Source organism: Belonocnema kinseyi, chromosome 6, assembly GCF_010883055.1.
Source record: "Belonocnema kinseyi isolate 2016_QV_RU_SX_M_011 chromosome 6, B_treatae_v1, whole genome shotgun sequence".
Taxonomy (NCBI): domain Eukaryota; kingdom Metazoa; phylum Arthropoda; class Insecta; order Hymenoptera; family Cynipidae; genus Belonocnema; species Belonocnema kinseyi.
In genome coordinates, this window is record NC_046662.1 from 53,033,669 (window position 1) to 53,048,028 (window position 14,360).

General features: G+C 35.9%; 1 protein-coding gene across 1 annotated transcript in view; it reads left to right on the plus strand.

Annotated features, from left to right (window-relative positions):
* The first annotated feature begins 2,184 nt into the window (after positions 1-2,184).
* Positions 2,185-14,360, plus strand: part of LOC117175394 (glycine-rich cell wall structural protein-like) — a 33,477-nt gene continuing 21,301 nt past the window's right edge. Inside the window, exons 1-3 of the mRNA XM_033365104.1 lie at positions 2,185-2,422; positions 2,569-2,690; positions 3,104-3,260. Coding sequence (XP_033220995.1) covers positions 2,185-2,422; positions 2,569-2,690; positions 3,104-3,260 — 517 coding nt within the window. The remainder of the gene's footprint in view (positions 2,423-2,568; positions 2,691-3,103; positions 3,261-14,360) is intronic.

Below are 14,360 nucleotides of genomic sequence, written 5' to 3' on the forward strand. Positions count from 1 at the left end.
TATCTAGTCGGGAGTGGTGCTGACTGAAAACAGATGATTTGGAGCGATTCGCGCGCCATCTGTTGGTCATTCTAAGGACTTATTGAACTACCCTCGTAGAAAGAGAGTAGAAAATACGGTGAAAAAATTAAAAAATGACAGACTTTATGACGAATATGGTAAAGTATATCATGAATGACAGGAGGAAAGTATCATAGAACTAGTACCGGAAAACGATTTAGATACTTTCTCTCATTACTTACCTCACCGTCATATAGTCCAGCCAGAGAGTACTACCAAAATAAGACCAGTGTTTGATGCTTTCTCGAGCGAAAAGGGTTTTTCCTCATTGAACCAGTGTCTCGAAAAAGGTCCTTATCTGATCGAGCTGATACCAGCTACGTTATTGAGATTCCGCGAAAATGAGATCGGTGTAATAGCAGATATTCGTAAAGCGTTCCTACAGATCGAAGTAAATCCAAAAGATCGAAATTTTCTACGATTTCTGTGGCCAGTAGATGGAAAAATTAGAATTTTTCGTCACAAACAGGTAGTCTTCGTTCTGACATGCAGTCCCTTTTTATTGGGAGCGGTTCTAGATTTCCATTTTTCGAAAGCACTACGCGCAGTTTCCGTACAGTTCTCTGGGCGCTGGTGAAGGGAAAGTATTCAAAGATTGTCGGAATCATTTCATGTTGATAATTGCACTACGAGTGTTAAATCGTCAGAAGAACTAAATCTCTTTATATTAGTGGCGAGGGACATAATGGCGAAAGGCAGTTTCGAATTAAGAGGGTGGGAGTTTACTCGCGACTCGACTGAAAAAGAGACTACGAAAGTATTGCGTATTTTGTTTAATAAAGCTCGTGGTATAATTTCAATTAATCCAACAATTCTTGAAAAAGAAAACATTGAAACGGTTACCAAGCTTGGAACTTTTAGCCGCATCGATAGGAAGTAGACAAACGCGTGAAATAATAAATGCTTTAGATTACCGAGAGGTTCCAGTTTTTTATTGGCTGAATCGGGACGTACAATTCAGCATTTTTGTTTGGAATCGCGTACGCAAAAATTCGACAATTAACTTTGTCAGGGTCGTGGAGGTATGTGCCTGGAGAATTGAATCCCGCCGATCTACCGTCTCGCGGCTGTCAAGCAAAACAGCTTCTCGATTCCCGACGGTGAGAGGGCCCCGAATAGCTTCGGGGGGATCAGCTAAACTGGCCAAGTTTGACGAGTAAAGTCGATGAAAACGAAGTGAATAGTGAGTTAAAGAAGTCAGCTCAGATCTCACTGCTGAATACGAAAGGGCAAACTGATTTTAACATTGTTTATAAATTTTCTTCCTATCACAATATGATTAGATTTTTTGCTATTATGCTAAGGTTCAAGGATTTTAAACTCAAGATTGAAAACAATAAAGGTAATCGACTCACTTATCAAGAGATATATTAGACTGAATTGAAGTTTTTAATCTGTTTGCAAAGAGAAATGTTTTTGCCAAAGGACGATCCGAAGTTAAGATCGTTACAAGCTTTTGTTTGCGAAGATGGAATATTTCGCTTGAAAATAAAAATAATTGAACGTAATGACAATTTTCCTTTTTTGTACCCTATATTGCTAGATCATAAACACAAAGTTGTCGAATTGATAACCCGTGATACTCACGAGAATATGTGTCATGCTGGTGTGCAAACTGTAATGTGTCAATTAAGAGAAAAATATTGGATACTGTCAATGCGAAAAACTGTACAAGGCGTTACTTCTAAATGTGTGGTATGTAAACGACAGAATGTCAAACCTATGAAAGTAAATCCAGCTCCTTTGCCTGTTCACCGGGTGAAAGATGCAGCCATATTTGAAGTGACAGGTTTCGATTTTGCAGGCCCAGTATATTTAAAGGGGCAGCAAAAGGATTGGATATGCTTATATACTTGCGCAGTATACAGAGCAGTACATTTAGAGCTCGTGACTTCAATGTCAACTCTTGCATTCCTAGGAAGTTTGCATCTTTACGTCGCACGTAGAGCTGGGCCCGCTATTATGTATAGTGATAACGGGAAGAATTTTGTTGGCGCGGATAACGCTTTTGAAAAACTAAACTGGAATACTATTTTGAAGTATAGTTCAGCTAGAAGAATTGATTGGCGATTCAATCCACCCACGGCAGCCTGGTGGGGAGGCTGGTAGGAACGATTAATCGGAATGGTAAATAGTATTCTCCGCAAAGTTCTTGGAAGATCGTGTCTCACATATGAGGAGATGAGTACTGTATTATGCGATTGTGAACTTACTCTAAACTCTCGACCTTTAACGTATGTTTCGGACGATTCAAATGATTTAAAAACACTCACTCCTACAATGTTTCTACACGACTTTAAAGAATCGGAGACTCCTGATCTTGACATACTCAATAAGGTTGATTTGAATTCTAGATTTAAACGTAAACAAGAGATAATGGAACATTTCAGAAATCGATTTCGCAAAGAATGCTTGATTCAACTAATTTCTAGAGGGAATGTAAAAGAGTCGCGTAAATTAAAGTTGGGGGTAATTTTAAACGACCAATACAACGAATTTGTCCTTTAGAAATTGAAAATAATACAAGCGAAGTTCAGGCTTTACACGAAAAAGTGATAGAAAAAGTAGTTGTCAGAGAAATAGATGATAAATCGAATTGTAAACCTACTGAATGTGAAGTTGAAAAAGAGGTAAGAACTCGCAGCAGACGTATTGTTAAAAAACCTCAATATTTTTAAGTACGAATTGTAATTTAAAGTATGTTTGTTGAGTCAAAGCCTCAAGGTGGGAGGATGTTGGAAATGTATTCTTTTTTTAATATACTTGCGTATTTGATATTAGTTTAAGAAAAGGACACTAGGTGGCGTGACGTATGGGTGAGTAGCGGCAGATGATTGACGACGACGGTAGAAAGAACATGGTTTTTTGTTGTGAACGTGTTTCTCTTCGGTTTTCTCCAAAATAAAGAGTCTTTTTTTTGTCCTCCAAAGTGTCAAGTAGTAGTTATTTCTTATTTTTACCTCCTATCGTAAAACATTTCGAACATTATGCAAATTAGCATCCAGTCTAAAATTCAAAAGTCAATTTTATAATCTTCGATCAGCACCGTGAAATGTCGTACCATTATCACTGTACAAGTGTGCAGGTCTTCCTCGCCTTGTGGAAAATTGCTAAAAGGCGGCGAGAAAACCGGCAGATGAATAATCAGAAACGAGTTTTAAATGGACAGCTCGTGCACAACGACAGACGAAAAGCGCAACGTACGTTTTGTAACTCTTTCTGCCACGACCGGAAGCAAAGCGAACATTAAATGGGCCTGCATAGTCCACACCAGAATGTGAGAATGGACGATTTGGGGTTATTCTAAATTCAATTAAGTCCCGTTGAGACAAAGCCGCTCTCTCACGTGTGCGCTCCAGGCAACCTTTGATCAGTCGTTTAACCAAAGAGCGAGCTCCGAAAATCCAGTAACGCTGTCTGAGCGTAAGTAAAGTTAATTGTTGACTACCGTGTAAAGATCGAAGGTGAGCATGCGTGGCGATAATCTCACTTATGTGGTGACGCGGCAAAATGATAGGCATGATTCGCATCAAGACTGATAGAAGCATGCCGCAGTCTTCCACCTAACCTTAAGAGATTGTTGGAATCCAAAAATGGATTCAAACTTTCGAATAGCGAATTCTTTGGAACCACCCTATCTTCTTCGTTCAAAGCTTTTATTTCATTAGAAAAGGAATTTGCCTGGATAAATTAAATCCAAAATATAACAGCTTGTTGGATTTCAATCGCATTAAGAGAAACGGTTGAAAATTTAGGTTTAGGCTTATTAAGTTTTGAGTGCTTTAATACAAAGGCATTAATAAACCTTTTACGATAGGCCGTTACGCAAAGCAATCTCGGCCAAGAGGAAAATTTAAGCATCAAGCTGAATGGATTCTTGATCACACTCAAAACATGATGACTCTCTAGTCACAGCTTTTATAAATTTGATAGCAAGGGGACTGCGTAGCGATATTCAGGCCATTTTGAGGAATGCAAAGTTAACAAAGGTGGGCCTTGCCACCATAAGGAATGCCTAATCAATTTTTTGGGCGTGAGTCCCGGGGTAGCGCAGTCGACCGGATTATCTTTAGTAGAATTGTATCGCCATTTTGCACGAGGTACCAAATCATGAATTAAAGAAACTCTATTGGCAACAAACACAGGCCAATTAGAAGGATGTTTTCCTAGCCAAGGCAAAACTGTTACGGAATCAGTGTGACGGTAGACAGGTAGTTTATTCAATGACATAGTTTCCATGACAAACCTAAGTGTCTTAGTTAGCAGCGCAGCTCCACACAACTCCAAACGAAGAATTGATACATATTTAACATAAGCTACTTTAGATTTAACCATTAATAGGAAAACATGAGCCTCCTTTGAATCTTCACTAGGAATTCTAATGTAAATGGAAGCTAAATAAGCTTTTGACGAAGCGTCAGAAAAGCCATGAAGCTCAAATTCAGAGTTTGTCTGCAGTTGTCGTGTCCATCTGGGGATTTTAAGTGCTTCCAATTTTTCCAGAGGACCATGATAATTTTACCATTTAATTTTCAGACCATCAGGTAGTCTGTCGTCTCAGTCGAGTTTACGCAGCCAAAGTTTCTGTATCAAAATTTTTGCCACTATTATGACTGGAGTTATCCAACCTATAGGATCATACAACTTAGCTATTAATGAAAGAAGAATCCGTTCTGTTGCATTTTTGACTAAAGAAGAAGTCACTTTAAAAAGGAATGAATCAGACTCAGGATCCCAAAATAAACCTAGAACTTTCAGCTAAGCATCCTTCCCTAACGGAAATTCGATAGCACGTTCCTGATCTCCCAAGGGACAATCTTCCAATAGTTCGGGTTTATTTGCTGACCATTTTCTCAAATGGAAACCGTCAGCTTCTAATAACAGTATCTCTTAAGCTCGCGCTTGTTTAACCTCAATCTGACTATCTGCACCAAACAAAACATCATCGACGTAAATATTATTTTCTAATATAGTTTGGGCTAAAGGAAATACATTTCCTTCATCATAAGCTAACTGCTTAACCACTTTGTTAGCCCAATAAGGAGTCCAAGGATTTCATATTCTGATGATAAACTGGAGTATTGTAACAATAAATCTGATTTCTCTGATAAACGATGAAGTACTTTATTCAAAACTATCTTAGCTCTTTCCAAGGATGCAAGACTTCTGCTTAAATAGCCTGATGTGCTGTCACTGGAATGTTCATTTCTATTTTATTAAAAACCGGCCCAGATAATGTGCAATAAAAAACGGCACTTTGCGCAGTAAGAGAACCCAATATACCCTGTTGGAGACCAGGAAGAAAACATGACCCATATCTAAAGGCTCCTAAAATCAAATCAACTCGATGGGAGCTGAACGTATTTGGATCTGCTGACCCTAACTCTGTTAATTGATCTTCATTTGCCGCGAAAGATCTTACAGGAGGAGCATATGATTTAAGGTGTAATAATACTAAAGCTTGGATGTGGACTCTAGGACAGTTCTTTTCTGCAGAAATTAAATTAAATTCTGCCAACTATCTTGATGAACCAATATTAACTCCTCTAACCCCATATGCAACTGCTTTAACCTTTGTGTAGCGTGGACTTAATATTTTCATTGCTCTCTTGGTATTAAAACAACATTCAGATCCTTGGTTTGGCAAAACTCTAACTCTGTGAGTTCTTACATTTTCAGCTTGGAAGAAAATAATAGCCGCAGCAAGTAAGGTTAAGCGTGACAAATTTTGACGATCATTCACAAAATAAAACGAAACTTTATCGTCTGCTTTTTTAAGTGCTACATGATTTACCCCTACTTTCACGGTGGAATTGCTGAGATCATTTGATGGTGACGCAAGAGAACCTGAAACTGCAAATTTAGAAGTAAACAATGCAGAGTTAGTTGGTTGTAAGGTGGGATTAGAATTAGAATCATCATCGGAATGCAACAGGGAATTATGTCTCTTACCGCATTTGTAACATTTGAATTTACTAATACAATAATGAGGTCCATATCTGGGCGCGAAACAATTATAACAACAATGAGTATTTGTAGCAACTTCCCTACGACTGTCCACAGACAGACTTTAAATTGGTTGCACTTAAATAAAGAGTGATTATCCTCACAAAGGAGACACTTTGAGCTAGAAGTTGCATTGTGGCTACTAACTCCCTCATGTTTTGAAGCCTTACTCTTTTCTTTATAACTGGAACTAGGTTTTAAAGCTTTAATAGACTCCAAAATACGTATTAGAGTCTCCAAAAATGAGTCAAATTGCATCATAGTGGGATAATCAGAGCTAGAACCAATAAGCTTTTCCCATTCCTTGATAGGACTACTATCGAACTTTCTAACCATAATAAAAACAAATAAATAACTCCAATGTTCTGTCAAGCGTTTAAGATTTTTGAGAGCCGCCAATGACTCATTTTCTATATCGCGTATGTTTTTACGTCTTTCAGAATACTATTTGACACATTAGGAAGATTGATAAAGACTAGTAAATTAGTTAAGATTAAAGCTCCCTTGTTGTCAAATCTTGTCTTGAGCGACTCCCGAGTGGAGATCAAATTAGCATCAGTTATCGAAACATGTCTTAACAAACCTTCAGCTTCGCCCTTCAAGGACAATTTCAAATAGTGTAATCTTGTTACATTTGAAAAGGAATCGTTTTTATTTATTGAAGCATTAAATAAATCGCGGAAATTCTCCAAATCCTTGTAGTCTCCTGAAAACTCCAGTAGAGTGATTTGAGCAAGTTCAACGGGAAAGGAATCATGACGAATAATTTTCGACTGATTTAAACTTTCATTAGCCTTAGTTTTAGGAGTAAGCAAGACCAATTAATTATGTAAAAATTTCGTGCATTGAGATAAGCATCTTCAATAGAAGGATACTTAGACTTTGTGAAATATTCTAATTTCTCATGCTCAGCCGACGTAGATCCAGCTTTAATTTCCAGATGCAGGGTTTCACAACTCTTCCAGCGTTGATCAAGAAGTTCTATCCTTGATTTGACAGTAGCCACTGTTAGATTGGCTCTTCCAATTTTCTTAAAATTGGTTTCAGTGCGTAGAATAGCCTGAGAAATCTTTGATAACTCAGAGAATAATGGATCCATTTGAACTAAAGGAGCAATTTAAATTGAAAGTTTCTGATAATTCAGATAACATTGAAAAGTCTTAATTTTCAAACTAAAAAACTGACTTACTTTAGTTTTAAAATGCTCTGACAAGGCTAGCAAATTTAAGTGTGCGAGAGCATAATTATGAATAAAATGTTAATAAATCTTCACTGAACTACTAAGGTCTGAATTATTATTATTATTTAGTTTGCCATAATGAGCCTCTCTTATCATGGGTTGCTACTAGCACACTGGTTTTCTCAAACGACAAGGCTATCATCACACTCTAACTGAGAAATCACGTGACTTCAAACTTTTATTTAAATAATAAGAAAATCGAAAATAGCTTTGGAATAGGCGATGTTGATAAATTGAATAATTTTCAATCGCAGAAAATCTCATAAAGATGAAACATTAGAACTTTAAACGCAATGTCATATTTTATAAAAAACAAACAGCGTCATTTAAAAAACGAATATATTGCCGAATTTAGCTGAAATACTGATTGAAAATTGAAACGGTCGAGGGAAGGAAAAACAGTTTTTGGATCTGCTGTATCTACAATTATCTGTATATTTGAAATTTACTTTGATTAATATCAACTTAAAAATTCCATTCAACATCCAATAATCAAGCTAATGTATGAAATTCCTGAAAATAAAACCAAAAATTCAGGACAAAATTTGGACAACATCTATAAAATGTTCCTATAGTAATTTGCAAAATAATTCTTCAAAGAAAAGAAAAAGAAAACTTCACAAAAAGAACAGCTTTTGACCAAAAGTAAGAAAAGGGAAACAAAAATGAGAAGGCAAGCAATCAAATCCCTATGCTTCTCATTTTTTATTCCTTTTCACTTTTTTATTTTTTCCATTATCGAATAAAAATTTTTAAAAAATTCGTCAATAAAACTTTCTTATTATTTCAGGAAATATCATCCCATCTCATACAATTTCACGGGATTATATAATATTTTGGTAGACTTATAAGAATTTATCTATAAGCATCAAAGGGTTTCAAAGGATTTTAAAGACCTGAAAAAAGTTTATTAATCTTCTAACATTTTTATTTGAAATTTGAAATCAGCGAATGGTTGGTCAATTGTAAGGACAAATAATGATAATTCTTTAGATAATTGATTTTTTCAAGGGTTCAAGTGTAAAGAAGTTTAAAAAATAACAAATCCTGGTGGCAATTCTTGTTTCGGATTCGTTAAATGTTGAGGGTTTTGTAAGAAACACTTTTTTATTTCCAATGTAGAAGACTTATAAAAGAAAATTATTTCATTCTTATATGGTGGTATTGAAGTGAATTTATTTTCGGTACTTACAGATATATTATCAGTCATTTTTAATGTTTATTTATAATTTCTTTATGGGATAAAAGTCTGAAATGACTGATTCTTCCGTTGGTTATAAACTTTTTTTCCCTTTTGGTTGCACAGATAATGTAGTGAATCAAAAAGATTTTTATGGACATCAATAAAAGTTAACGAAACACAAACAATTTTGAATAACTAATTAAATAATGACTATTATAATATTTAATAAAACATTTTAAAGAATATGCATTAGGTAAACTGTTACCAAAAGTTTTCAGAACTTGCTATAATCTAGATATAAAAAAATGAGGACTGTAATAGATATTCTGTGTTTCGCATCAGGGATTTTCACTTATCCTGCTGGTACCCTCTCTATACATAAATTAGTGAAATTTTACTAATTGTTCGTGTAATTATACTATTACGATCCGTGACAAACAACTGGTTACTTAATTTTTATAAAAATTTTGATTGTATTACATTTTTTACTTTAGTGTAACTCTAAAGAGGCAGTCTAGTGGAACTTTTGATTGGAAACGTCGTCTTCAGGAACATTAAGTATATTTTTTTAATTTATTACTTTAAAAGGAAAGATAAGTACCATTCCCAAAAATGGAAAGAAAATTTGTAGATGAAAAATAACTTAGAAGCTCCGCGTGAATAAATCTGTTCACTGTTTCAAATTCTTTTATTGGTGGCAAGTATTTGTTTAGTAGCGAGTTCAATTTCCTGAAATATTATTTTCCCGAGAAAAAACATTAGATATATTATTGTAAACTATCAATGCAATGGAAAATTTTCATATTGCTATTTTTTATTGTGAAGATGATTTTAGAAAAATTAAACTATCTTTTAAATGAATACCTATCTATCAATTCTTATCAATAGGTTGTATGGATATGCAGCTATTCTTTTACTACCGGGGTGTTAGTTGAAATTTGCCGGTTTTTTCAATAAAGAAAACACTTAATCCTCAAGGGAATCTCAAAATTTTTTCATTCAAAGTATTGACCATTGGATTCTGCAAGTTTGCCCATCTTGCAGGCAAATCATGGATACCATAAAAAAAAAACTTTGTCTTTCGAGGTAAACCATTCGACGAACCATTTTTCAAATTCTTCAAAATTGGCGAAGCGCTGCTCTGCGAGTGAGTGTCCCATCGATGCGAAAAGGTGATAGTCGGACGGGGCGAGGTCTAGAAAGTACGGCGGGTGCGATAATATTTCCCAATTCAATGCCTTTAACGTGTTCTTCACCACTTTAACGGTATTAGCCGGTGTGTTGTCATGTTGTAGGATAACTTTGCCATGTCTTCGGGCCAATGCCGGCCGTTTTTCGATCAACGCATGATTCAAATTGATAATTTGTTGTCGGTAGTGATTCGTATTCACCATGTCACCAGGTTTCAATAACTCGAAGTACACTACAACACACTAGTCACACCAAACACAGAGCATTGTCTTGCGGCCAAAGCGATTTGGCCTTGGAGTCGATAGGCCGACTTCGTCAGGTGAAAGCCATGATTTTTTCCACTTTGGGTTCTTGAAATAAATTCGTTTTTTCCCCGTGACAATTCGATGCAGAAAAGATTTCCTTTTGAACCGTTCAAGCAGCATTTCACAAATGGTTATTCGATTTTTCATTTGTCTATCGTTCAGTTGGTGGGGTACCCATTTTTCATACTTTTTAATTTTTCCCAAGGCTTTTAAAAGTTGGCAAATTGCTCCTAAGGTCACATTTAGTGTTTGAGCAAGTTGTTGTTGCATTTGAGTTGGCTCTTTATCCAATAACGGCTGCAATCTCTCGTCTTCGAACTTTTTCGCTGCACATCTTCTGCCCATGTCGTTAAGGTGTCTTTACGATATCGTAAATAAGTTGCTTGATCTGACTATGTCTTTACGATAACGCAAAGACACCGAAACGACATGGAAATGAGATGTCGTAAAGATGTCGTGAAGCTGTCGTAACGATGTCGTAAAGACGTCGCCGAATTTTGTGCCCACTGGGAAGTGCTTAAGCCACATTTTTAGATCAATGTGAAGGATAGGGAAGTTATTAATGTTTAATACAATTCTTGTAAATCATACAACAACCATTGTGACTTCCTACTGATACTTTCCTTTTGTAGAATCATTTAAGATGTACCGTCTACAGTGGTGTGCAAAAGTTTTGGGCCACATTGCTTTTCTGATCTATTCCTTCAAAGGCGAACTCGAGTAAAAATCCATTGATGCGGGAATTATGTATACTATTTGTGCCAAATATTAAGGTAGGTGACAAGTTTTGAAAAAAAATTCTATTGTTTTTTTCGATTACATTACATATTGACGTGTGCAAAAGTATTGGGCCACTATATTCAGGTATCTCTAGAAGCGATTCTATGGTAACAACTTCAATTCCTCGCGTTTGTCAATTGTTTAACCTATCAGATCAAGTCATTCTGAAATCAAAATGCCGAGACATACGACCCATGAGATTTGGGAAGCTGTGTTCAATCTTTCTAAACAAAGGAAGACGTCTCGTGAAATTGCTGCCTCATTGAAAATTGGTAAGAGTACTGTAAATAGATTAATTGAGAAATTCCGTACCAACCAGAGTCTACTGGACCTCCCACGATCTGGTAGACCACGGAAAACGACAATTTGTGTTGACAACATCATCAAACGTAAATCAACAATTGATGTCAAGAAGACAACATCTGAAATTGCTAATGAAGTCCGCGATGAAACCTTGCTAACGTGAGTAGGAGCACTGAGGCTCGTCCTTTGAACGACATGAGACTGTTCAGACGCGTTGCTGTTAAGAAACCCTAGATCAGCAAGAAGAATCAGAAGGCCCGATTGGATTTTGGGAAGAAATACCAACACTGGACTCCGGAGCAGTGGGCTAAAGTACTTTTTTCTGACGAATCGAAGTTCAATCTATTCAGAAGTGATGGTAAGAAGTATTTTCGACGTCTGAAAAACACCAAATACGATTTTCGGTATCAAATTACAACAGTCAAACACGGAGGTGGATCAGTCATAGTTTGGGGTGCTATGTCTTCGCGAGGAGTAGGTCCACTGCATAAAATTGAAGGCATCATGGACAAAGTTATGTATCGAGATATTATGGCAGAAAAAATGTTACCATATTCTAGAAGAAAAATGCCTAAAAATTGGATTTTCCAGCAAGATAACGATCCGAAACATAAGTCGAAGCTGGTTCAGGAATTTTTGAAAGGGCGAAAAGTGAAGCTTCTGGATCATCCAGCTCAATTACCAGCCCTAAATCCGATTGAAAATTTGTGGGAAACACTCGGAAGACATGTTGGAACGAAGAAACATTCGAACAAGGATGACTTATGGCGAACTCTTCAGGAAGAATGGGAAAAAATACCGAAAGACTACGTTAAACGCTGAGTTGATTCAATGCCTCGACGATGTGCTGCTATAATTGCTGCTAAGGGTATGGCTACAAAGTATTAGTCAATGAGCAACGGAATAATAACTTTCTTCTTAATTTTATGAACGTTAACTATTTTATGAACCTATGGGATAAGTGTAGCCCATTATTTTCGAACACTGTCGTGACAAAAAAAGCCAATGGAATTGTCAACAAACTTCATTAAAAATTTGTAAATGTTGTAGTTTTGTAGTTCAATAAAATACTCAAATTTTGTATATATTAAATTTTTCTCAACTGCTTTTAATCACCAGATATAGTCAAAAATGTGTTTGGCCCAAAACTTTTGCGCACCACCTGTATATCACAAGAGCGTATACACCAAATGTGTGAGATAGATTGATGGAATTAAAAAAATCTTATAGTAATTTAAAGTTCATCAATTGTACTTTCTCGTAAGTACCTAGTAAATCGCCCAGTCTCCGTTTTTGTTGAGTACAGCTTGACATCGTCTTGGCATTCTTTTCACGAGATTTTCGGCGTAAGTTTCATGAAACAAACTCCATATTTTACGAACTTAGTAAAAGTGCTGATTCAGGTTGAATACGCGCTTCATCTGAAGTTTCTTCTTCATGATAGATCATACATTTTCAATTGGATTTTCATCTGGAGACTGTGAAGGCTAATCCAAAGTCGTGATTTCATTTTTCTCTTAACATCGTGTACAGAGGCAGCTGCGATGTTTGGGGTCATTATACCCCTGTATAAGCGCCACTGACAGATCTGCTAAATCACAAAACAGGAGATTATCCCCACTAATGAAAACCCCCAGACCCAGCTTCCTTTTGCCTACAGGATCGTCTATTATGGTGCATACGCTCTTGTGATACAGACTTTATAAAGAAAACGCAGTTCATCCTCTTCCCATTAAAGTGGAGAATGTTTATTTTTTGAAGCTTATATGATAGGTGTACCTATGCAGTTACCAGAACGCTTTCATTATGTAGCAATAGATAAGAATCACAAATACATCGATGGAGTAATCATAGACGAAAATCTGTTTCCATTTCTGGCTCGTAGATCTGACCTTAATAATCGCTTTGAAAGAGTAAAAATACTTATAAATAGCAAACATGGCAATGATACTGTGCTAATATTTGAAAATGCTCCTCTCAATAGGCTGTTTCACAAGCACTTTGAAATATCACATATCCGTGTAGGCAAAATACGATTTCAAGGTACCGATATTTGCTATCCAGATAAGAAATTTCAAATGCAGTCATTTAATCTTAAGAGAGAACAAATAAATTGTAAATGATTCGTTAACAATAAAGGCGACAATTTTGTTTTTATTTTTTTGACCAAGCGTTTTATAATTGAGAAAATTATTTTATTTATTACCCTCTGACCATATAAAATGAGGTTATATGTATTTATCTATTAATACAGATTCAGGCTACTAGCAATCGTTATTAGTCCAAGATTCTAGTACTTTTACATCGCATTAAGTAGGTAAGGCGCGATTAAAATTATTAGGATTTTAGAAATGACACCCGTGCCTCTCAGATATATTTTTGAAAAAGTTCAAAAAATCTTGTTTGCGGATTGATTTGATATAGAGTGAATTAGAATGAATCAAATTAGTTTGGAGTGGATTGACGTGGATTGGATTAAAGGGCATGGAGATATATTGGATTAGAATGGTTTGCATTGAAATAGAATAGATTGGCGTGGATTGAATTTTCAATGAATTGGATTGTGGTGGATTAAATTGAAATGGATTTAGTTGGCGTTCACGGATTGAAATTAATTGAATTAAATTGGTTTGGAATTAATGGAATTGGAGTGGATTGAAGTGAAATGGGTTAGAAGAGATGAATTGGAGTGATTTGAGTGGATTGGGTTGATCTGGAGTGACTTGGAATAGATTGGAATGAATTGGATTTATTTAGATTGGATTGAAAAGGATTAAAGTAGATTGGGGTACATTGCGTTGTAGTGGATTCAATTTCGAATGAATACGATTGCAGCGGATTAGAATTATTAAAATTGGGGCGGTTTTTTGTTGATTGAATTGGAATGGAATAAAATGGATTGTATTGTAATGAATAGAATTTGAACGGATTGATTTGGAATGGATTGGATTATATTGGTATGGATTAATTTGGAGTTGAGTTGGAGTGTATAGATGCGTCAGCTCTAAATTTGATTCTTTAAAACAAAGAAAAAAGCATTTTTTTAATTTTAATAAAATTTGCAGGAGATATGGATGCAAATTCAAAAAGTTTTGGATCACAAATTGGATGAGCGCTGGACGAAGTTTGTAGAGGTTAAAGAAGATTATGTTGGAGAATAAAAAAAGAAATTTGTCATAAGGCCAACCGAAGGATTTCGCCGGGAGCGGGTGCTAATCTGAAAAATTGCACCCGCTTCCAGCGAAATCGCGGTAAAATTTTAGCCATAACCACGTCTCACAACCGTGAGATA